Raw genomic sequence first — 24,766 nt, 5'->3', positions numbered from 1 at the left:
TAGTATCGGGCCCGATACTGATACTTGTGCATCCCTAGCTGTAATAAAAACAAAGTCCCACAAACTCTGATTTTGTATAGGAGGAGTACATTAGAGAACAAATTAGCTGGAAGGAATTGATGTTTACCGACAACCAGGCATGCATAGACCTTATTGCTACAAAGCCACATGGGATACTTCGCATCCTTGATGACCAGAGCTGCTTTCCACAGGTTATACTCACTTTGTTGAATGTTTACAAATATCCTCTATAGTATAAACCATGTATGTAAACACATTAATATTTTGTATTTTATTCCCAGGCCACTGACCACACTTTCCTTCAGAAGTGCCACTATCACCATGGAGAAAGCCCCCTGTATTCCAGGCCAAAAATGCCACTTCCGGAATTTACTGTGAATCACTATGCTGGTCGTGTAACTTACCAGGTAATAGGAATTAAAGCAATATTTTATTCCTCTTGAAAGTCAAAGTGAAGCTTAGGTCTAATCCATGTGTACCATTTGAATAACGGTAATGTGATGTTTTGATTGTAGGTACAGAAGTTCCTAGATAAGAATTACGATCAGGTCCGACAGGAAGTACTGGAACTGTTTATGCAGAGCCAGAACCGAGTGAGTCCGTTTTTGTGTGAATGTGTGTATGGTCAACAGTGCGTTTACGTTAAGTAATGATAAAGGTCTAGTGTATGAGATTTAGGGACATCTAGCTGTGAGGTTGCGAATTGCAACAAAAGGCTCACTCCACCCCTCCCTTTAGAGGTACTACGGTGGCTGAAGCAGAACTAAGATGTCGTCACGGTTTTGCTTTTTTGCTTCAGGAGAAAACGTATTCTCTGTAGAGCAGTTTGGCTACTGTAGAAACAACATGGTGAATTCCATGTAAGGGTACCCGCGGTGTATGTAGATAGAAATCGCTCATTCTAAGGTAATAAAAATGCAAACGCTTCATTTTTTAAATTCTTTATACACCTCTGAAAACATAGTTATGTAGATTACATTGCATTTCTGTCAATAGATCCTCCAAGAAATTACACACTGTACCTTTAATAAATGTTAATGCATGCTTTTGATTATTTAGACAGCAAAGAGAATAAACTAAATGAAATGTAATAGAAAGGCAAATTTTAGTCAGTAATTTTAGTTGTTTGTGCTTGAGGTTTTAAGGACATCTCAACAAATTCTTAAACTGTGCTCAGATTTGCTGAAATACCGCCATCATAAATCAGAGATTTTAACAATGTTCCAAGACCAAATTATCGAAACGTTCTACTATTTATAATATAAATCTATAATCTTATAGAATATTTGACCCATTTGTGTTTTCTTTTGTCATAAAATTGGTTGTAAATTTTTGAAAACATTCACGTTTTTACTTATTTAAATGCTTAAATCATGCTTAAATTTTACAATTGATAACAAACGTCTAATGTCAAAACTGTTTGAATGTGCCTGTACATCAAAATATTTGCATCCTATGTTTTTTGTAAGCTCAATTATGAATATGAAAATATTCACACTGTGTTTTCTAGATGGTGTCTAATCTCTTCATAAAGCACGCTGAGATGCTGAACCAACAGAAAGGTGCGATGAACCGCAGCAGCACGATAACCCGGAGATATCAGCCATCAACTGTGGCTGCCAAGTTTCAACAATCGCTACAGGAGCTCTTAGACAAGATGGAAAGGTCTCACGCACACACCGACATACATACGCATTTTCACTTTTTCATTAGGACATTATGTTAGCTACTGCTCCAGTGTGGTTTAATTCAGTTTAGTTTCTACTTTCTATCATTCTTTCAGGTGCAACCCATTTTTCGTGCGATGCATAAAGCCAAATAATAACAAGGTACTATTTTGGGCTGTATATATTCAAGTTGAATCGCGGTATGTACATTAACATGCATTGGTATATGTTCAGGAACCTGGTATATTTGATCCCGAATTGGTTGCTACTCAACTCCGATATTCAGGAATCCTGGACACTATCCGCATCAGGAAGGAGGGCTATCCAATCAGAGTGCCTTTCCATAAATTCTTAAACAGGTATGCTTCTCAACAGCTGGTGCTTGTTACCGACAGCGCATTTGGATAAGTGTGTAACGCAGTTTGGTGCTATATATAGACATGCACTGGCTAGAATGCATTCGAAGCATATCTGAGAACATCTGTGGTTCCCACTTCCCAGGTACAAAGGCCTTCTGGGAATGAAGAAGCCACCACCTCCAGATGGGGACAATTGTGTGATTATGCTAATGAAGCTCAGCCCAGTCAACAAAGGGGATTATCAAGTGGGCGTGTCAAAAGTAAGAATCGTAACATTCTCAAACATGAGCTGCGTTCCATTTGATAGAGTTCCTACGCAGTGTTCACTGCTCCCTACTCCCTGAGTATGTGATATCCGTTGAAGTGGATTTTGCTGACCAATCAACTTAGAATTGGAATGCCCTGCAATGTCATCAAAAAAAAATGGAACGGCACGATTATGCAGATTATAAAATAAATAAATATTGTACATTTACTTAATAATTTAACATGCATAACGTATCTAATCAATATAATCTTAACTATTGTTCATGCTCGTATTTATTATTTGACTAATTCAGCTATTATTATTTGAAATACTGTTATGCAATATAAAAATACTTTTTAATTTGGTCAACTATGTGAAGATGTGTTCTCTAAATCTTTATAGTCGCGTCGGTCTCATTTCACTTTTTTCCATATGTGGTGCAGCCATAAACATTTGTGAGGTAAATAACATAATTTATTACACAGCTCGTTGGAATGCTTAATTCTGATTGGACGAACGTTTGCAGGCTAGTTATTTCCAGATAACAACCTCTCATAACTAATAACACACACAGTATGCAGAATATCATTTTGACAGTTTTTTTTACAAATTATATATAAATATGTCTTTTAATAACATATACAACATTATATTTACAAATGATTAACCCAAATTGCCTGTTCGACATACGAAAGTAAACGGAAGGTCTGCATTCGGTCACAATTTCCACATTTCATGGTCATCTTTTTCAGGTGTGCCAAGTAGCCTCGTGAATAAGCGGGATAATGAAGAGGCTTATTTCGTGATAACAACCGGCTATCTGTACACTATCCTGCTTATTACACGGGATGTTACATTACATAATAAAATTGATGAATCCTTACACACAAATGAAAACTACTTTTTAATTTTACAATAAAATATAAATACAAATAAATCCATGCATCATCTCGAGTGTGTAGCCTACAGAAAAATAATGCTACAAAAACTAAAATAACATGCTAACTTAAAGAAAACAAAAGTATTTAATATAATTATCAATTATTTAAAAAAAATCACAATGTACAAAAGGAATACGTTAACTTTTTAGTTGTTTTCCTGACTCGTGACGAGGCGTCGAATGGCTTTTGGGGGATATTGCCTTTCGACTTCCGGCGAAGCGATGTATCGATGTTCCCTGATTCCCTGCGCCGTTCGCAGTGCCCTTCGAACTGAACATGTGCACTCCCTTCAGATCGGCATCTCAATTAAGATGACAGAACACCCTTTGAAGTCCACTTCGCAGCCCACTTACAGCCAAATGGAACGCACCAATGGACTCATTGTTTAATTACAGTTAAAAATTGTATTATCTTATTACATTTTTGTTTGATGTTTTCTCTTTCCAAGCTCTTTCTAAAAGAGGATGTTTATCAGTTATTGGAGAGTAAACGTGATCGCATGATGCACGTGGCTGCGCTCACCCTTCAGCGCTACGTAAGGATGTATTTGACCCGCAAAAAGTTTCTCAAGTTCCGTCAGGACATGACATACCTGCAGGCCCGCTGCCAGGGTTACCTGCTCAGGTAAAGTATGATTTCATTGAACACCATAAAATGAAAACTTGACATCTGTTCTGTGTCGGCCACCGTAGAGCATAGAAAGGAAGGGAGGAGGGGTGTAGTGAGCCGTTGGTTGCAATTCACAACCTCACCACTAGATCCCACTAAAATTTACACAGAACCCTTAAAAATTTTATATTATGATTCAAAGTCATGATATAATGATGTATAGGAAATATGTTCATTAATATTTTTAGCTGATTTAGGCTGAATGTATGCCATTTATGTGATTTAAACAAAAGCAGCTTCATCTGTATTTTAGACGGCGGTTTCTGCGAATGCGTTTCCACCTGATCAAGTTCCGCTCACCGGTCAGGCTCATCACCAATCGCAGAAGATACATCAGGGTAAGTTTATACATTAAAATACTGGACTGTTAACAAAAGAATATGCTGGGCAATAACATTGATATGGATGTATAATTTTCAGTCGAAACTTGAAATATACATTCTCAGAGAATATATTTATTACCAATATATTGAAGAAAAGAAACATCTTTTTTTTATTGAAGCATATTTAACTAAACCCCTGTTGAGTCTAGAAATCAGAAAAATGTCAGTCTGTGCACAAGTTTTCAAATTTAAAAGAGGAAAAATGATAAATGTTACAAACAAGACAACATACTTAATTAAATGTAGAAACCAGAAGCAATAACACCCAACAAATGGGGAAGCAATGACTCCTAATGGAATATATTCTAGTTACTATATTTACATATTTATGTGCTCGTTTTATAAGGAATATGAACAGTTATGGATGTGACAATTCACATTCCTGACTATGAAAACCAATGCTTTAAAAACACACAAATAAAAAATGCTTTAAAAACTTTGAGAGACATGGGTATTTAAATCACCAAATATTTCTGACCTATCAGTATGGTGAAAACCTTTGATAAAAACTAGTTTTTTATTTTAAGGATGGCGTTTGCATGGAATTACACAGATATTAAAGATGGCCAATATGGAATATTACATTTAAAATAATCCAGCTTTTGTATACATAAAAGAAATCACTTTTATTGCTTTTCTGATGGCTGGTGATTTTGTCACAGGACCATCTCCTCATGGCAAGAAGAGCAGAAGACGAGAGGAGAAGAATTGAACTGGTAAAGTCTTTCCCCTTCTGTCATTATTAGATAAGAACCTGATATATTCTTGAACGTCACAGCCACAGACAGAAACGTTCCTGACTTCTCAGCGATATCTTAAAACATCTTTGAGGAAATCCATTTATCACACTAATGGTGATTGAAGTTATCTCCAGGTTTCACTTTGCAGGATTTACAAGTTTATATTGTCATGTGTTAAACTGACTCTGACACATTCAGATTTCAATAACCCAGCCTAATGTTTTCCATCCTTATTGATACGAGTTTTATCGTGCGTTTCTTCTCTCTCTGTAGGAGCGAATAAGTAGGGAGGTGGTAAATGTCTCTCAGCTGGTGATTCCTGCAGAGTTGGGAGGATTGTTAAAAGCCACAGCAGGTTATTCACAATGCACCAGTGTGTGGAAAAACTATCTTCATAAATATTAGTGGTGTTTACTGAAGCAAGCGTCAGTATTGTTCATCTTCTCGGTTGGGGATGTGTTTTAAATAGCTGCACCATTTGTTTCATTCTAACATTATTTAATAAAAAATCTTAGCCACAGATATTCTCCTGAACTAATTCAACACGTGCTTTTATTTTGCTTGCAGCCGGTAGGGAGCGTCATTCGAATTGCTTGGCTCTCGTTCAGGCTCATAGAATACAAGCAGACCCTCAGCTTACTCTTCCATTGGACATCAACAACCATCTGATGACCAAATATATACGGACACATTTCAGGGTAGGTGTTCTGTCTTTTTGCTTAAAACATACTCTCATATCGCTCACAATATAAGAACAATGCAGAGAATTATAGGTCAAATGTGTGCAGGAGCTCTAGTTCGGGATGCTTACAGCACTACATGAATAATTGTAAATTTAAGAAATAATGCAAGACTTTTTTTAATGTGGTCGAGTAAAAAAAGTGCAGAACGTATTCTCAAATGACTCACCATAGGCAGGTGTGCAAGAAATGTAATGTATTTCCTACGCGTATGAGGCTATCCCAGAATGCATTGCTCTGTTAAAGAAAATGTCCAATAAAAAATGAATGTTTAATCTGACAAATTTCAGGGTAGGTAGGCTTTTTGTAAATAACATACTTTCATATGGCTCACGGTATAAAAACCATGCAGTGAATTATGGGTAAAATGTGTGCAGGAGCTGCAGTTCGGGATGCTGACGGCACCGTTGGAGAATTCGCTGACGCGTCTGGAAGATGATCTGAAACATGATGCTCTTGACGTGTTTATTCTGGTAAATTCACATTAAAAACACTTTAAAAGTCTCAAAGTCTCTGAAATAGACTTTATAATATAAATAGACTGAAAAATATAAAACTTTATTTAAATTATAGTAAAACATTGAACATACACATAAAGTTATATATTTTACTCTCTTTCTTCACTCTTACTAAACTGACCAAGACGGTCTTACTGGGAAGTCTCAACAGTTGGTAGTACAGTTGACCAGCTGCTGTTTTTAAGATGAATATGTTTTAACAGATCTTGCGTTTCATGGGGGATCCAAACCTGAATGGTGCTCAAGAAAACCTGTTTGGAAATTACATCATTCAGAGAGGCCTCTCCACCCCACCAATCAGGGACGAGATCCTCGCACAGATAGCCAATCAGGTGTGGCGGAATGAAAACACCAGAAACGCAGAGAGAGGCTGGTTGTTGATGGCCGCCTGCTTGAGTTCCTTCGCCCCATCTGAGAAGATGGAGAAATATTTACTGAAGTGAGAACACAAACACAGACAGACAATACAATCACATTTTTTTCCCAAGCAGTTAATTGATTTTCTCCATGTCAGATTTGTGTCGGACTATGCTCTGAATGGATTTAAGGCACTGTGCCAACACAAGCTCCTTCAGGCCATGCAGAAGTCTAAACTGGTGCCCGACGCATCACGTACATACCCGCCCTCGCTGCTGGAGTGGACCGTCAACCGCAAGAAAGCATGCGTGGTGCTACAGGTCTACTGTTTTGACGGTAAGACAAAGTCGAACGAATGCGATATTCTGGTATATATAAATTAGGGGTGTCAAATGATAAATCACGATTAATCGCATCCAGAATAAAAGTTTGGGTTAACATAATGTATATCTGCGTACTGTGCATTTTAATTTTGTATTTATAAAAACATATTTATTTATTTACGAAAAAATATTATTTTAATATTAATAATAATTTACATATAATTTAAATTATTGACAGATATAAATAGATACATGTAAACATTTTCTAAATGTATACATGTTGTGTACATGTATGTGTTTATAAATACTAAATTAATATGCACAGTACAAAGACATACATTATGTAAACACAGACTTTTAATCTTGATGTGATTAATCCCTAATAGAAATAAAAAATGCACAAATATTGAGAAAAACATTTAGGTTTTTTAATGAGCAATGCATTCTGGGATTGCCTTACACACGAAGGAAATACGCAATTTATTTTCTACCTAAACTTTTTGGCACACCTGCCTATGATGAATAATTTGAGAATATGTTCTGGACAATTTTTTTTGTTGCATTATTTCTTATATTTACATATATTCATTTAGCAGATGCTCTTATCAACAATGACTTACAGATGAACATTTTGTCAATAAAGTTTAAAATAACTTCAAAGTACAGCACTTCTACCGCAGTAGCATTAAAGGACCACAATGTCAAATAATTTCCTGCCTCCTTCAGTCTCTGTGAATGAATGTGTGTTAATGTATGCGGTTAGTTCAGAATGGAAATCAGGACCAGTGTCACCTATCTCTACTTTCCTTTCATTTATTTAATCTCTTCCTCTGTCATTCTCTGTATCGTTCGTTCGGCCTCTCCGCTTTCATCTAATCTCACACGCTCTCTCCGGCTCTCTGTTTTTATTCTCTCTCATCCAGTTACACCGTCTCTGTCTTCGCCCATTTGGGCTGGACTAGATTAGTCGATACATGATAGTGTGCAGATGTGTGTGTGCTGGTACAGCTCTTTATCTCTGACTGCTGTTTCCACCTGTCGACTTTGTTATATAAAGAATAATGTACACCCAGCTGGATGTTATCGCAGAATAAACCGCGACACGCCTCATATTGTTCTCAACTGGTTTGGCCATGGGACCCTCATTTTCCCATGGTCATCAAGCCGTTAAGAAAATAAGGATAGAATACTGACACTGACATTCAGCCTTGCATCATCTCACCTAAAGGCAGATATTGAATTGAGACAGCGAGCGCTCACTCACTCACAGGCATCAGCCAACAGCTTTCAAGGACGTCTTTCAAAATAGAAGTCTTGCATCAAAAAACAATGTTTTTTTGCTGTTGATGTTGTTTCTTAGACTGTACACCAGTATAGAAACACGTAATTAAAGCGATATTTCAGAGGCAAAACTAAATTTCCCCATGTTTTTCTCACCCTCACGGCATGAGGGTATTTTCTTCCAAGTGGTAGAATGGGGGTGAATGGGGGGCAATGTTTCGGAGCTCCATGAAAGTGGATCCATCGATCGAAGAATTGCTCAACACGGCTCCTTGGTCTTAACAGAGGTCTTCTGAAGTGAATCGATGCGTTTGTTTAAGAGAAATATCCATATTGACATTGCTATCAACATAAATGTCTAGCTAGCGTTATCTCTCGGCTTGTTTTTCCGGGATATTTAAAGTAGTCACATTTATATTTATGCATTTGAGTTTAAGGAAGGACTTTATCTCCATAAAGGTGTGTCCTTTCTGTGTCCTGTACATTCTTGGACAAATGGAGAGAACATCGCAGGAGATGTTCTACAACACAGGTGATGGGTCTTACGACATTGAGTTATTTGAGATTTTACCATCTAAGATCAATAACCAATGTTTGTATTATTTGGCAGGGGCGTGTCTTCAGAGAGCCGGTGGGGTTGGTCCGTTCTGATGAAGGAGCCGGGGCAGTGGGTGGAGCTGGAGGGTCACGATTATGTTCTGGATCTGGTGTGTGACCTTGAGCTGCTGGCAGACTTCCCCAAACAGAAAAGCTACTTCATCATCTCTACCGAAGACCCCAACAAGGCTCGACCTAATGCGAGCATGTATGCAAAAATACTTTTTAAAGATACAGATCACACAATATAGTTTGTAAAAGAATTATAGAAACAGTTCAGATACTGTTGTGTTATTACAAACCAGCCTGATTTGTTTGACCACAAAAGGCAGAATATTAGTGACTGACAGCCTCAGTCCCTATTTGCAGACTCACTTTTTAAAGAAAGTACAGGGTGTTACGTCAAAACACATGTACGTGTCCTTGTGTATGCAGAAGTCTGTTTGGCAGTGGATTCGATGATGAGGAAGGGCCGCTATCATATGCAAATCGGACCAGCGCCGTTGCGACCAACAGTCTACCGATTTCCGAAAGCCATTACACTCAAGGTAGAAACATCACATACTTACTCTAACAAGAACAGATCTTAGGCTTGTGTGGAACACAAAAAGAAGATATTTTGAGAAATGTGAAAATATAAGATTTATATTCCAACCACGAAATTTGATGTATTAGTCTCTCCTTCCCCTTTTTAGACTCAGAAGCATCCTTTGACACATCTCACAAGGGAATGGACCGGTATTTGGACAGCCTCTTTGACCCAGTTCTGTCCGATGGTGCTGGGGTACGATGACACCTGATTAACTCAGACACACGCACATGCTTGTGAATTGACCCTTCTTGTGTGTGTGTGTGTGTGTGTGTGTGTGCATGCGAGAGAGAGAGTAGAGAAGAAGAGATTGCATTACAGAGTTACAGTAATTCTCAGATTCATCCCTGTGTGTGTGCTTGGCTGTGTCATCTATGATTGTTTCACGCACAGCCCTCGGAAGGAAGCAAGCAAATGAGGGTGTCATTTTTTTATGAGATTTACCCCACATGCAGGCAGACAGAGAGAAGTGTGTGAAGGGGTGAGGGCAATGGCAATAAGATCAGCAATAAACAACCAGTAAAAACATCTACTGATCATCTCTATAGCTTTGTATAAAAGCGTCTGAAAATGCATAAAGAAAAATGGCCTTTTAATAATCTATTAAGTTTTCGTCTCATAATTCACTGGGGCTAACAGTCTTACTATCGCTGGTATTCTCTCTCTTTTGTTCTCTGTAGGATTTGGATGCTTCAGTTTTGTCCGGCCGGATGAAGGGTGGAGGAGGTGTAGGTGGCGATGGAGCTCAAGAAACTGCTAGACCCCCTTTCTCAGCTGCTCTTCAACCTGGAGGTAAATCTTAATAAGAACATTCCATGAACATCTATTGTATAGGTCACTTGATCACAAAAGCACTTTACACAAAGTTTGAGAACAGCTATAGATAATATGCATAACTGAATAAAATGTGCACTTTTAAAATTAAAAATGATTATTTTTGTATCCTTTTTATAAATGAGGATGCCACTGGATATCCTTGTGTGTTTATGGTACTTGTTTGCATGTGTGTCGTGTAGCGGTGAGAGTTCTCCCACCCATGCCAGTCACTCCAGTCATGCCCGGGTCCGTGGCTCCGCCCCCTGTTCAAGGTATTTCTAATGAACAGACTTTTCGGGTTCAAAGAGGTGCTAAAGAAAATGAAAAGCATCATTCAGTGTTGTGTTTTATCTCTGTTCTTCAGACCAACAGCAAGCTGTCCTGGCCCAACAACAGCAAACTATCATCAACCAGCAAGCTGTTATAATGGTACACAATCACTACAGAGTTTATTATATCAATAAGCCGCTGTGGTAAAAATGTTCATTAAATGTATATAAGTGATAATCACAAGAAATGCATTTAGTACCATAACTGGATCTGAAATATGCGTATTCTGTATCTTTACAATGCTCTTTTGTGTACATCTAGGTATGTAGTATGATATTATTACTACCATTACTAAACTAAAAAGTGTTAAACTTTGTAACCGAATTAGAAAATAAGGGACTACTATAAAACTGTGATGCGATCAACCTGACGCTACTGTTTAGCTAGCAACTTTGGGAACAATAAAATAAACCTTTAAAACACAATTAATCAAACTATAAAAATTCTAATCAAAATTATATTAAACAAAGTACTTTTTGGCATTGGATCATGCCGACTTTAAATTAAATTAACTTCAATCATTTAATTAATTTAAGTTGAACAATGTATTAATTGAATGTTCAAATTTAATAATTTAACTTAATTGTTTTAAAAATGAAATAAGCAAGAAGTTCGTCACCAATATTTCTACATTTTTTCTCTTCAAATGTTTACTGTTCTCTCTAAGCGTGGCTCTCTTTTTCTCTATCAGGCTCAACAGATGACCATGCAGGCCATGACTATGGTGACCACCCCGGTCTCCAGTCCTCCAATGTCCCCTTTCACAAGCCCCCCAACCAGCCCTCCACCCACTCCCTACAGCACCCTGCCGCCCAGCCCCTACCCCGCCATCCCACCCAGCCCTTACGCAAACTTCCCCCCGAGTCCTTATGCGGACCTTCCTCTGTCTGCATACACGAGTCCCCCGATGAGCCCGTACCCTGTCGTCGCCTCCACCACTGTCAACACCACCCCTGGTGACTCACAGGGACAGCGTGACACCCCTCAGAAGAGCAGCGCTCAAACCACCCAGTCTCAGAAGAATACGGCTACATCATCAAACGGGTCTTTGGGGAAGAAACAAGCTCCTGCTGCACCAATTAAACTCGACAACAGGCCTGCCAAAAAACATGGTATGGTCACTTATTTGTATAACTGAATATATATAGCAAGTCAACAATATGCAATTTTGTATCTTCCCATATATTTTAAACCATTTCCTCTTTTTCCCCTTCACCCAGCTCCTGTTGCGCTCACAGGGCCCATGCGTACTGCCCCTGCTCCTGCCACAGAGGTGGTCAAATACTCCGTCTCAAACTCTGAGCACATCGTTCCCAGCCACAACATCAAAGACATCATCAAGCAATATCAAACACCATTCCCAGAACCCGTGCCAGAGAAACCCAGGTGTGTGTGAGTGTGTTTGTGCTTTTATGGACAAGATGGTAAGATCGGATTCAGTGAATTCGATTTATGACATGCATCTTTTTACAGGAGAGATGGTAAAGCATTTGCGAAGAAGTTGAACCCGCATGATGAAGCCATCCACATCCTGAAAACACAGATCGACAATCCATCCCCTCCACAGGTGATCTCTGTTTACCTGTCTGCCTATCTATCTCTTTGTTTTGTGTTTAATAAAGAAGTATTGTTTAATGAAGTCGGGATGTCAAATGTTGTCGGCTAAAAATGTTTTTAAACTTAAGTCCATTGTTAAGATGTATTCATATTTCAACATGTTTATTTTTTCTCTTAAAGATTTGTGCACTAAAAAGTAAAGTTATTCTAAGCTTTTACTTGCAATTATTGGCACCTGAGATTCATCTGAATAACTGCACAGAAAAACATTAATAACTAAGTTTTAAAACCCAGTTTTAAAGAGTTTAAAGCATGAAACACACTGAACACAAATGTGATTCTTATTACTTTTGTCTTGTTTTTCGGTAGTTTTAATGTATTAATTGTGCCTTGTAATCTACCTAAAAATTCAACTTAAAGTAAACACTTTGCATTTTTTATTTTTTATATACATATCTTTATAACAACATTTAATGTATCGCAACTCACATTATGAACAATTATAATGGATTATACCCTTTAATATCTATTTATAATACATGATACATAAAGGCTTTAAGTAAAGTGTTACCCTGTGTTTATATCAAGATATTCCTGAATCAAAATTCTTCAAAATTTTCAACACCTCAGATATGAAGTCTTGTGTTCAGAAAAAGTCTCAGTGAATTATTGAATAAAACAAGAAAAATGCCAATAGGGTAAAAAATACAAACTTGAATTATGGTTGATATAATTCCTTTAGGTCAACAGAATCTACTTTTACTCTTTTGTGTACTTATTTTTATTTAATTTTATTTGGGAACTCTAGACAAAAAACACTAAACAAACGGTTATCATGTAATCTTCTTTTTCTGTTTCTATTGTTTTGTTTGAGTATAATTGAGGTTATCCTTTGTTTCTTAACTGTTTTTGTAGAGAAAAGCTTCCATCCCAGCTGCTCCAGTGCCCAGAGATGGAGGTCTCCGACCGAGCAAAAGTACCAAGAAGAAAGCCCCCGAGCCTCCACTCCCCTTACCACCACCCGGTAATCAACACACCCACAAATACACTCACAAACACTGTTGTGATGAAAGTGACAAAAAGCAAAGTTTTAAGATTAAAGTGTTCTCTCTCGCTCACGCACACACATCAGTGTCCAGAGATCTTCCAGTGGAATCAGAAAGCATTCAAACACAACTTCACAGGAGCAGCAGTGAGGAGCATTACACCTACACAAATGTTCCCTGGAGGATGTACCTCAGGAAAGAGGTATGTGTGTATTTCATATAGCATTTACTGCATAATAGATGTGTATGATCAGCACTAATGCTGCTGTATAAACTGCTGTAGGTGTTTTATCCAAAGGACACTTGGAATCATCCTGTGGTGCTGGACCTCATATTTAAACAGGTGGGACAAAACCGTATGTAATATTTTTCAATATCGGTCTCGTCTGTTCAGGATGATAGTTTTGTCATTATGGGATATTATTAGAGATGCACCGATATGTCATTTCTCCACCGATACCATTCAGAGTGATATATGCCGATTCTGAAGATTAAATTAATATTTCTTTCATTATTACAAATTAAATTTATTCATTTGGCAGATGCTTTAATCCAAAGCGTCTTTTATGCAAAGTGAGTTACACGTAGGAGAGCATATAACATTTTGATAAATCATTTAAATGTCTGAAATTATTTTAGTAGACAGAAATATAATTTTGCAAACAAACATGCTTTTTTTCATGACAAAACCAACATTGAATTTAACAAAAATGTTTTGTAAATGGATGACTTTGAATAATGAGGGTAGAGCAGCCAATTAGAGCACAGAATAGATGGGAAGACCTTTAATATTGTTTTAAAAGGATCTCAGGGTGAGACTTCAAGAAGCTTCTTGATAAAATGAGGAGAAAACATTTCTGCAAATTCTAGTCAAAAGGTCACTACACCAAAGATGATAAAATATAAAAGTTTTTTTATTGTTAAAACATAATACCCATAGTTCCCTTTGATTTATTTCATAATGTTGATGAGTTCAATATTATTCTAAAATATTGAAAAATAACTTTTGACCTGTAGTGTATCGGTACAGTATATATCGGTGCATCTTGTTGTTATAGATTATGTTGATTTACAGCACAGATTCAACATAGTGTCGATGTCGGACTGAAACCTCGTATCACCATTTTTCATGACTTTCTTTTGTAAATCATTACTATTGGCCTTCGCGTTTTTCTGTGCGTTTTGCAGATATTCAACCAATATAAAGTATTAAAAAGAGCCTGTCAACTTTGGTAAAACAAAGTTTAATTATTGAAAAAAGGCAGTGTATTTTATTTTTTCTGTAAGAGTGTTTTGAAGATAAAAGTTTTCAGTCCGTTTAGAAGACATTCTTTTTTAGTATTTTAAATTTAACACAAACATTGTTTTCTTTTGCTTTTTAACATGATTTGAAATATGTTAGCCCCCCAAAATATTTTCCTTTTAAGTTTTGAATTGTTATTTTAGATTTGATATTTTGCATTGAACAAATCCAGTTTTTCTGTAAATATATGTTTTTTCTATGCCCTCGCTGGTTTCTTTGTTTTTGCTTTTTTGTCTAAACGTATTGCTCATCTTTAACTTTGTGTTATCTCAGATTGTTAATGACACATTTACAGAAGCCTGTGTTCGCATTACCAAAGACGAGAGACAGAAGATGAAATCTTTGTTAGGTGAGGGAGGAACTTTAATCTAAACCTACTATTATGTGAATATTTTTGCAGAATAACTTTTTTTGCTTGTTAACATTAGCAGATGCATTTGCTAACGATGAACAATATAGTTTTTCAGCATTTTAATCCTAATGTTAGTTAATAGAAATTTTTATGTTGTTAATTGTGCATGAACTAATGTTAACAGATTTAAATTCTGAAATGAACATGAACTAAGATTAACAAATGCTTCAGAATTCTTGATTGTAAATTCATAACCTTTAAAATGCATTACTGGCTCAGGAATCTGTTTTTGAAGATTATTCTGTTATGTGTCGATGATAACACGACTGAATAATGGAATTCTTTTGTTTTCATAGCGCAATACAACATAGAGCCGAACATAGATGTTCAAGATGAGAGTGTGAAGAAGACTGTGATATCAGCTGCCAGGGAATCATGGGAGATTTATTTCTCTCGCCTTTTCCCCGCCTCAGTGAGTTCCTCATCTTGGCAGCTCTTTAGATTGTACCAATGACCAGTCCTGGCGGTGGTAAACCTGACGTGTGTGTTGCAGGGCAGTGTGGGTACAGGAGTGCAGGTGTTGGCTGTGTCTCATTCTGGTATCAAGCTTTTGAAGACAGTGAAGAGCAGCACTGTAGCTCCAGATTACTTCAGAGTCCTCCGACTGTACAGGTGCATCATCCATCAAATCAATCAAGAATGTATTTGGAAACTAAAAACGCACTTAAAGGGGTCATATGACACTACCGTTTGTTTTAGATGTAATACAATGTGTGTAAATGATTAAAGGTTCAAAATCGCTGTATTTTCCACATACCGTGCATGTTTGTATCTCCTCTTTGCCCCGCCTCTCTGAAACGTGCAGATTTTTTACAATGCTCATGGCTCTGAAAAGTGAGGTGTGCTATGATTGGCCAGTTAAGCAGTGCGTAGTGATTGGTCGAATACTGCAAGCATGTGACGGGCATGTAACGCCTCTTACCTTAATTGGAACATCAGGTTCGTAAGCAGTTGTACTGACAGGTACGGCCATCTTACTTGCATATACATTTGGGCGGTCTTAGTCTAATCATACCACAAACTGACATAGATTTTTGGGGGTGTGGTTACACGAGGCATTTCATGCAGGTCTGTGTGAGAATTCGCTTTAAGATGGAATGCATCTTTAGTCTCCGACACTTACATTTAAGCAAATTTAACGTGTCGAATACATGCATGAGAATCTTACAACACACCAAAGACACAGAAAAACACGTATTTGTGCAATATGACCCCTTTAAAAATGTGCAATTGCACAAGATTCTTTGCGGGACTGTAAATGCACAAAACTAAACATATTTCTACCTCTAAATAACCTTTAATGTAATTTCCTTCCCTCAGCTACACAGACATCTTGTTTGTGACCATCCCATCTCAGAACATGCTGGAGTTTAATCTAATGAATGAAAAGCTGATTCTCTTCTCTGCCAAAGCGCCTCAGATCAAACTAATGATCGATCTTTTCATCTCTCATCTTAAGAAGGTACCAGGAGAACTCATCTCTTATTCATGTATCATGTCGAATGAAAATTTGATGGTCAAAGGGTAGATTTTCTCTGGTCTTGTCCACAGGATTCAGAGTACGTAGTAGCAGAAAGGAACTTCATCACAGATGACCGAGCTCTGCTCAGCTTTCATAAAGGAGACATCATTCGTCTGCAGGCAATGGATGGATTGGAGGAAGGTGAGACACACACACATTGTTGAAAGAAGCAACGGTCCTTTAAGCACCTATAGTATTATTGCCATCTAGTGGCATTTTTATGCTTAAAGTTCACCCGAAATAAAAATGCTCTTATAATTGATCTCACCCTCATTCAGGTCAGAGGTATGGATGTGTGGTGAAAAAGAAGGTCATCTACCTGGAGGAGCTAAAGAGAGACACACCAGATTTTGGTTAGACATTGAATAACTGCATGAATAAAAAGTGGGATTCTAACGAAAAACCTGCCAAATAGTGAGACATTTTTAACCTGCATGTTATAAATGCTTAATAAATGTATTTTTTCATTATTTATTTGACTCGAAAGTAAATTCATTATTATCTTGATGTTGTTTGCAATATAGGCTGTCAGACTGGACACTGTAGGGTGTTATGTTGTTTTCTTATACCTTCTCACTATTTGGCAGGTATTTTGTTAGAATCCCCCTTTTTATTCATGAGGTTATAACTGTTTTATAACGCATTTGTTAATAACTTATTAATCATTTATGAACACAATAAATGCTTCATAAAGGGTCACTTTAGTGTAAAGTGTTAAGGTCCATGCACATACATTCCGAAATTTTCATATGCGTTATTTCGTATTTGGCACTCGTTTGTACGGTGTCTCTGAATTGTCAAATTGCCTCTCAAAATGTTGCTACGGTTGCGACAAATGCAGAAAATCGAACCCAGTCCGAATTTTTTATATTTTTTAACATATGGAAATTTCCGACGCAAATTTCAGGACTTAATGTACAATGACCTTTACCCCAATGCAATTGAAATTTTAGTTCTTTATGAAATGTGGTGAACCAAACATAAAATCAAAGCGGTTATAGACGCTTTCAAAGAAACAACATGAACAAATATTACTGCATAAGCGCGCTTCTGTGGTGCAAAATTTGTACATAGGCTATTTAGTTATTCAACAGGGACAATGGACAGCCAATGACTGCCCCAGAATTAGCTACAGAGCAAACTTTCTTCTGTAGTTCCTGTAGTAACTTCTGGCACACATTCACAAAGAATAGAGTCCCTGCAGACTTTTTCTGATATCAAGCAAAATAAATAACAAGAAAATTACTTTAGCTAGCAAGTTAAAGTATGTCTAGCGAGCATTATTTTGGGTCAGCCGTAATAGAACTTGTTTATTTGATTAAATTAATATACATTCAAATGCAACAAATTGTTTATTTAATACAGTTATTATACAATAAAATGTGAATATAATTCATATGATTATTTGAAATTCAATATAAATAGTTGTATTATTAGCCACAAGCCAGACCAATCAACAAACACAAACCAGAAGGTAAACCGTCTATAGGCAGCACTATTCAACTGTTCATCTTTTGTTTTCCAGGCTGGAGGTTTGGTGCGGTGCAGGGTCGCAGTGGAGCGTTCCCTATGGATTGTGTGCTTCCTGTAGCTGCTCCTGATTTTTTAAACCTGCCTGCAGAGAGGAGAGACGAGCCGAGAGACAGACAGGGCCGGGTGGCGGCGTCAGGAGCCGTCGCTCTCGCTGTGGGATCCATCGCTGCCGCACATGAGCTAGACCCATCGCTAGAGGTTTACACTATGAATTTATTATGTTACATAAACGTACACATTCTGGGGGATACCAATAAATAGTCAAATGGACCTATTTTTTGTTATATTGCTTAATAAAAGAAACAATAAAAAGCACAATTGAACACGTTTCATTGTAGGCGTTTCAAACTGAAGGCCAGCTCGAAAATGATGACTTGCGAAATCTTTAAGCTTTTATTATTGTAATGTACTGTAGACATTAAATAACTGATGCGGTTTGAATTAGCAAAAAACATTGAGCAATACAAACACATGCAATTAATTTAAGGCAACATTAATATCTTATTTAGATCTGGTCTTTGATACTTCTTTAAACTCTGATACGTACATACATAATGACCCTTATTTTTTTATATGATAGTTGGATTCTGATGGATTTGGAGATTTTGGTAGCTCTGACGTTGAGGGAAACATTCTTCTGGACAGCCAGTACAACATGGTGGAGTTCGCCAGGAAATATTTCAGAACGTCGAACGGAAGCAAGAGGTAAATTTGGTATTACTTTAAATGAAAAAGCTGTTTATTTATGAATAACAAGAGCAAAGAAATAAACGTTTTTCGTTCCAATAGTGACTCATTTAGAGATAAGTCCACCAAAAGCAAAGCAACCAAAGACCCTGCAGAGATGGTGAAATTCAGCAAAGTAAAGTTTTAATATATTTACAATTACACAAATACTTAGAAACACACACACTTAAAAAGCAAATGTGTACTGATCTCTCTCTCCCTCTCTCTCTTAAGCACCCTATCGTAGAGTCTCTCGTAGACTTCACAGATCCCAACATGAACCGCGTCGCATCTGATATTTTCCTAGGTGAAATGCATGACAGAAACACTGTTTTATTTTGTTTGTATTGCTTGTGTGTCTCAAGTTGATGCTGATCTTTGGTTAAATTTGGTTTGGTTTTAGCCATAATGAAGTTCATGGGAGATCATCCACTCAGAGGCCAGTCGGAGCAGTTTGTGGTTTGCACCATCCTAAAGGTAAAATACTATCTGACATCAGTTACCCAGCAGACAAATCATTTTTGCACTGTGATTTGAATGGCTGCTAAATAGTTTTACTTTCTCTTTAAGCCTCACTTTTGCTTTCAGTTTTGCTTGTCTTTTAATTTAGGGAGTAATTCGCTTTAGCTTCACTTTCAGTTTCACTTTAGCCTCTATTTTACTTTCAGTTTGTGGAATTGATCATAGGTCACAAATACATTTTTTTTTGTAGTTGACTGGGGAATTTGGACTGATGAAGGATGAGGCGTTTTGTCAAGTCCTCAAACAAATCACAGCTAATACCAGTTCCAAACCGTAAGTCCACACGTACTCAATTTACTTTATTGTGACATTTAATTATAATACCTCTTTTATTTGGCTTTGAAATGACCATATTGTTCATAATATTAGACTATGTTTTTTTGGAAATACATTTGAAAAGATTGGGTCATCATCAAGGTGTAGACTTTTACGTGTCAATAATAGAACTCCCAAGTAGGCCTACTTGTAAATTGTGTAAATTGTGTAAGGGTTGAATTGAAGCCTACATTAAAATGCTATCAGTCATAGAAAAGCTTCCAGTCTGTTTTATTCTCACTTGTAAGATTACAATCAAATTTAACATCTATCTTAATGAAATATTGTTAGACTTGTTTTCACACTGAGATAAGCTCCAATAATATTAAATTGTACTGCAGTGTACTTTTATAGTATATGCTTTTAAGTATTTTTTTAAGTGAGGGTGTTGTCGTGGTACATTTTACCAGTATGACCATACTTTAGTTACAATACATACACTAAATGCAGGCACTACAGCCCCCCTTGTGTCTTCTATAGAGAAGTCAAATAATTGCGATGATCTGAAACCAAACAAGGGCTACGGAATGTCCCCATGAAAAATGGAAACATGTGTGTGTGTGTTTTATTGTTTTTGTGTGTTGTTGTGTTGCAGGGACAGCTGTCAAAAAGGCTGGCGTTTGCTTTACATTCTGACAGCATTTTATCGCTGTTCTGAAGTACTGAAACCGTTCCTACTCAAATTTCTACGAGACGTCTGCAAAAGTCCAGAAGTGCTTTTTCATGGTATATATACTCTTAAATGAAAATGAAATATAAAAAGTTGCATTTCAAAAAAAGAAATGGAAAGTTTAAGTACTAACTGTTCTTTAAAAATATGACAGCGGCCCTATTGCGCAAAGTGAAAATTGCAACAGATACTATTTACACTAAGTTTCAAGGTTCTTTTTTCACTTAAGTGAAAATAGCAGCATTTCTTAGCGTACATAGTAAATATACTATTTACACTAGCTGTATTTTCTTTGGATTAAGTAGAAATAGTATTTAGATGATATTTACTTAAAAATAGAGGCAGATAACCTTACTATTTGCACCTCAGTATTGTTGTGCATTAAACATTATGAAATAATAAATCATTGTAAATCATTATATTTATAATAATTATTAAAATGATGGCAACTTCTTGAGATATTAAAGCCCTAAACCTAAACTTTATGAATAAAAATGAATTTATTTAAAACAAATGCCTTTAGGATCTGTAAGGTAATTGAAAAAAAGGTCAAAGAGTGTTTTCAGCAAGAGGTGGATTAAAACCCGGTCTCCCGTATCAACCTATAGAGACTATACACTTTACGCCACTGGAGTCGCTGTTCTAATCACATATTTGTGGGCGGAGCTAGTGCAAATAGTACTCTGTGGAAATAGACACTCCGTAAAAATAAACTGCAATGTACAGTCCAAAAAGATACAAGATAAATACAATATTGAGCTTATATGAAACTTCAAAATAATAAGGAGAATGATATATGACGCATGATTAATGAAGACCTGTTTCACTTTTTTTTTGTTCGTGTGATGTCTAGGGATTGCTAAAGCTTGTGAGCAGAACCTGAGAAAGACCTTTCAGTTTGGTGGCAGGAGTGTTTACCCCAGTAACATGGAGCTCAAAGCCGTAATGGTCAATAAATGCGTGCAAAACACAAAAACACAGCCTTATCAAATAAAGACACACATCACACACGTTAGCACTTATTGAGAGGTAACAATGTGTCTTTTTTAGGCTGGCCGGAGCTCAAAGCGACAGCTCTTCCTGTTTCCTGGAGGAACTGAAAGACATCTAAAGATTAAAACCTGCACTGTATGTCTGTCTTGAACTCTCATGTGCATTTCTCTGTGTTAACTGTGTGTATTACTTGCTATATGATGAATGCATTTCCGTGTTGTATGGACAGGTAGCGCTTGATGTGATAGAAGAGCTGTGTTACGAGATGGTGTTGCAAAGGATCGAAGCCATGGACGAATACACCATTTTCGTAGTCACCAATAGAGGCACAGATTTGAATTATTTCTGTATAAACAGTCATGAGATTAACATTCGATTCATTCTAGATTTTTCACCATATGGTGATAAATATTTAATCTCACAGCAGAATTTGTGCTGCAGGTCAGAACGTGCGGCCGCTGAATAAGAGGGAGTACATCCTGGATATTGCGACGGAGGCGGAGCAAATAGACAGCAACTACAGCTTCTGGTTCAGACGGGTGATCTGGGCCCAGCCGCTCAAGTTTGACAATGAGCTTTGCGTCACCATGCACTTTAACCAGGCATGACATTTCTGTCTTATTACAGTATTACTCATACTGTGCCTTAAATGGATACTTCACCCAAAAATGGAAATTCCGTCATCATTTTCTCACCCTTAGATTGTTCCAAACCTTTGTAAATGTCTTTGTTTTGCTGAACACACAGGAAGAAATTTGGAAGAATGTCAGATCTCACCCACCATTTACTGCCATAGCAGGGAAAATAAATACTGATACCAGATATCTTCCTGTCAATCTGAGGGTGACTAAATGATTACAGAATTTTCATTTATGGGTCCCTTTTATCAGACGTAAGGGGATAGAACATCAAGGAAAAAAGAATCCAGTCTTAATAATAATTGTCCTTTATTTACCATCATGTCATTCAATACCTGTATCTGAATCTTTCTTCTGTGGAACACAAAAGAAGATATTTTGAGAAACTGTTTTGTGTCCATACAATGGAAGTCAATGGAGGTCAATTTCTTCAAAATATCTTCTGGAGAAAAGAAATGTTGAGATTTGGAATGAATGATGAAGAAAAATATTTCAGGGTGAACTATTCCTCTAAGAAAGCACGGCAACATAATTTAAGCGTCTGAGTTGAGCAGAATTTACCTTTTGATTTTACTTTGCAAATTGGCCATGCGTGAGGGTTGTTGAAATACTAAACAAATAATAATGACAATATTTTAATACTAAAACAAAGTAGTTTGCCGGCTTTAGAAATTTGTAACATTTCTAAGAATAATTATTGATATTGATTATTGATGAAAACTGTTGCATGAACAAATAGCAGATGTGTGTAGTATGTTCTGTCAATTTGATAAAGCTTCATGCGTCTAGTTTTCATGTGAAATTTCCTTGTTCCCAAAATCCCACTCAAGACAGCTGTGAGATGCAAAATTGTTCTGATCGTCAGGGATTTTGTAACTTTGCTTTTAGTCTGGACAGAAAAACCTTACATTAAATTTTAGTTTGCTGGTATTTATTACATGTGTGGCAATATTATAAACTAAAAATAGGAATGTTAAATAATTATATTGTAATATATCTCCACCTTTAATTACTGTGATGTTGTGTTTGTATGGAGGCAGGTGCTGCCAGACTACCTGAAGAGTCTGTTGAATGTCGTGCCTCAGGGAAAGATCAGCGACCAGCAGTTTCATCAGTATGCCAAACTCGCTGCTCTTCAGCACAGAGCCAAAGAAAGTCTCTACACACCTACTATGTATGTTCATATTTAATACAATTAAACAAACTTTACAGTTTTACTTAAGTTTAGTTTTTAAGGAATATTTGGAAATCACATCTGAAGCAACTGATGACACTATGTCCCATCTGTGTCTATAAATTCCTATAAAAACATATATAAGAATCCTTTAACATCACTATTATTTTGCTCTGGTGAGCCTACTTGGAGATCAAACTGAGACATTTAGTTTTCCTGAGAAGAAATGGTCATGTTTGTCTAAGGCTTTAGGAGAAATCACAACATAAGCCCGCATGCGATTAAAAGTGAATAGATTTGAACATGAATCAAATCCAGTTCTTCCAGGATGATCTGAGATGTGCTATACTTTTACATAATATTTGTACATTGTATATATAAATAATATGTCTATAATAAATATTTACATTTTAGCCCATTGACTCTCTCTCTTTCACATGCTCTCTCTAGTCATGAGATTTCAGAGTACATCTCTGTTGAGATCTTTGGCAGACAAGGACCCCAGCAATGGATGCAAATGGTTGCCCAACATGTTCAGGCGGTCCAAAGCCTGAACCCTCACCAGGCCAGATCTCAGTTTCTGGGTAAATAATCTTCATCAGGCTTACATTCAACGTGATCCCATATGCATGTTAAATGGTGTTGCTAGATGTATGTGTTGTTTTCAGGGTTGGTGTGTGCGTTTCCCATGTTCGGGTCGTCCTTCTTTTACATCCAGAGCAGCAGCAATAGCGTCATCTCTGCACCTTGCATCTAGCTGTCAATCAAAATGGACTGCACTTCTTACACAAAGACACTCACGTGTGTATAACACACATACACAAACACCTCGGGAGTGTTGTACGCATTATATATTTTGTTCTACTTACGTTCTATTGGCAGGAAGTTCGGGTGAAGTTCCCGTTAAGGGTGATTCAGTCGGCTCAAACACAGAGGCCCAGCACTGGATCCAGTTATCCTTATGTTGACATCCTGATCGGGGACTTAGCCAACCACAGAGTCACACAGTTACAACTAGAACAGGTCATACACAATTAACACATGACACAAATTTATAAAGAAGATAAATGAATGATTGACAATATAATGGTGCTTTTAGGGTCTGGAGCTGTGTCGGGTGATTGCCATGCACATTGAAAACATGCTCTCGGTCCGTGAGAAGAGGCTAACGCTGCCACCCAGCGAAATTACCATGCTGTGACAAACACACACAGTCTGTTTACAATTTCCATCATGTCCTTTGTAATTAGGACGTTTTTCATTGTCTCATCTGTACTAAACCAAACCTCTTAATGCAATGTTTGCACTAATCACATGTATAGATGAATATAACATGAATAATATTTTTTGTATTTAATGCATAACATTTGTACAGTTGGATTGTGAATTACTTATATTTTGGGTATCATCGTACAAAACAACCTCAACAATGGGTGTTAAATTGTTAAAACTGTTTATATGTTTATGTAATCTTACACGTTCCTATGCACACTTAAAGAAGATAAGGGTTGTGGAATTAAATTTGTATTTTTTTACCGTTTTCTTAATAAATATATAGATTGAAACCTATGGTATGTTAATCATGAATTTACTGTATACTATTTATTGGAGAAACTGGACTGTGGGATCTGCATTCCTTGTGAGATTTTAAGATCTATCTATGGATAATAAATGAATGATTGGAATGAGAGGACAGCAAAGACAGAACAATTTTGGTTAAGGTGTTTGTTATAGAACCAATATAGAACATAAGAAAGCGTGTGAAGTAAAATCTTAG

At 36.9% G+C, this 24,766-nt stretch overlaps 1 protein-coding gene across 1 annotated transcript in view; it reads left to right on the top strand.

Moving 5' to 3' along the window:
- Positions 1–24,496, top strand: part of myo15ab (myosin XVAb) — a 33,883-nt gene extending 9,387 nt beyond the window's left edge. Inside the window, 51 exon segments of the mRNA XM_056730067.1 lie at positions 81–212; positions 303–428; positions 537–614; positions 1,532–1,686; positions 1,805–1,850; positions 1,923–2,047; positions 2,190–2,307; positions 3,684–3,859; positions 4,158–4,242; positions 4,950–5,003; positions 5,301–5,382; positions 5,595–5,725; positions 6,145–6,240; positions 6,489–6,724; positions 6,800–6,978; positions 8,706–8,778; positions 8,857–9,051; positions 9,279–9,391; positions 9,539–9,627; positions 10,113–10,224; positions 10,449–10,520; positions 10,613–10,677; positions 11,270–11,690; positions 11,799–11,964; positions 12,052–12,145; positions 13,051–13,159; positions 13,268–13,383; positions 13,465–13,524; positions 14,758–14,833; positions 15,193–15,308; positions 15,390–15,508; positions 16,217–16,358; positions 16,448–16,559; positions 16,697–16,771; positions 17,944–18,149; positions 18,532–18,656; positions 18,741–18,813; positions 18,912–18,984; positions 19,081–19,154; positions 19,390–19,472; positions 20,110–20,240; positions 21,038–21,132; positions 21,235–21,312; positions 21,407–21,503; positions 21,619–21,779; positions 22,856–22,989; positions 23,440–23,573; positions 23,658–23,738; positions 23,741–23,790; positions 23,872–24,012; positions 24,089–24,496. Of these exon segments, the coding sequence (XP_056586045.1) occupies positions 81–212; positions 303–428; positions 537–614; positions 1,532–1,686; positions 1,805–1,850; positions 1,923–2,047; positions 2,190–2,307; positions 3,684–3,859; positions 4,158–4,242; positions 4,950–5,003; positions 5,301–5,382; positions 5,595–5,725; positions 6,145–6,240; positions 6,489–6,724; positions 6,800–6,978; positions 8,706–8,778; positions 8,857–9,051; positions 9,279–9,391; positions 9,539–9,627; positions 10,113–10,224; positions 10,449–10,520; positions 10,613–10,677; positions 11,270–11,690; positions 11,799–11,964; positions 12,052–12,145; positions 13,051–13,159; positions 13,268–13,383; positions 13,465–13,524; positions 14,758–14,833; positions 15,193–15,308; positions 15,390–15,508; positions 16,217–16,358; positions 16,448–16,559; positions 16,697–16,771; positions 17,944–18,149; positions 18,532–18,656; positions 18,741–18,813; positions 18,912–18,984; positions 19,081–19,154; positions 19,390–19,472; positions 20,110–20,240; positions 21,038–21,132; positions 21,235–21,312; positions 21,407–21,503; positions 21,619–21,779; positions 22,856–22,989; positions 23,440–23,573; positions 23,658–23,738; positions 23,741–23,790; positions 23,872–24,012; positions 24,089–24,190 (5,982 nt within the window). The 3' untranslated portion in view covers positions 24,191–24,496.
- Positions 24,497–24,766: the final 270 nt, after the last annotated feature.

Source organism: Triplophysa dalaica, chromosome 2 (genome assembly GCF_015846415.1).
Source record: "Triplophysa dalaica isolate WHDGS20190420 chromosome 2, ASM1584641v1, whole genome shotgun sequence".
In the NCBI taxonomy this organism is placed as follows: Eukaryota; Metazoa; Chordata; class Actinopteri; order Cypriniformes; family Nemacheilidae; genus Triplophysa; species Triplophysa dalaica.
This window is presented reverse-complemented; position numbering and strand designations above follow the sequence as displayed.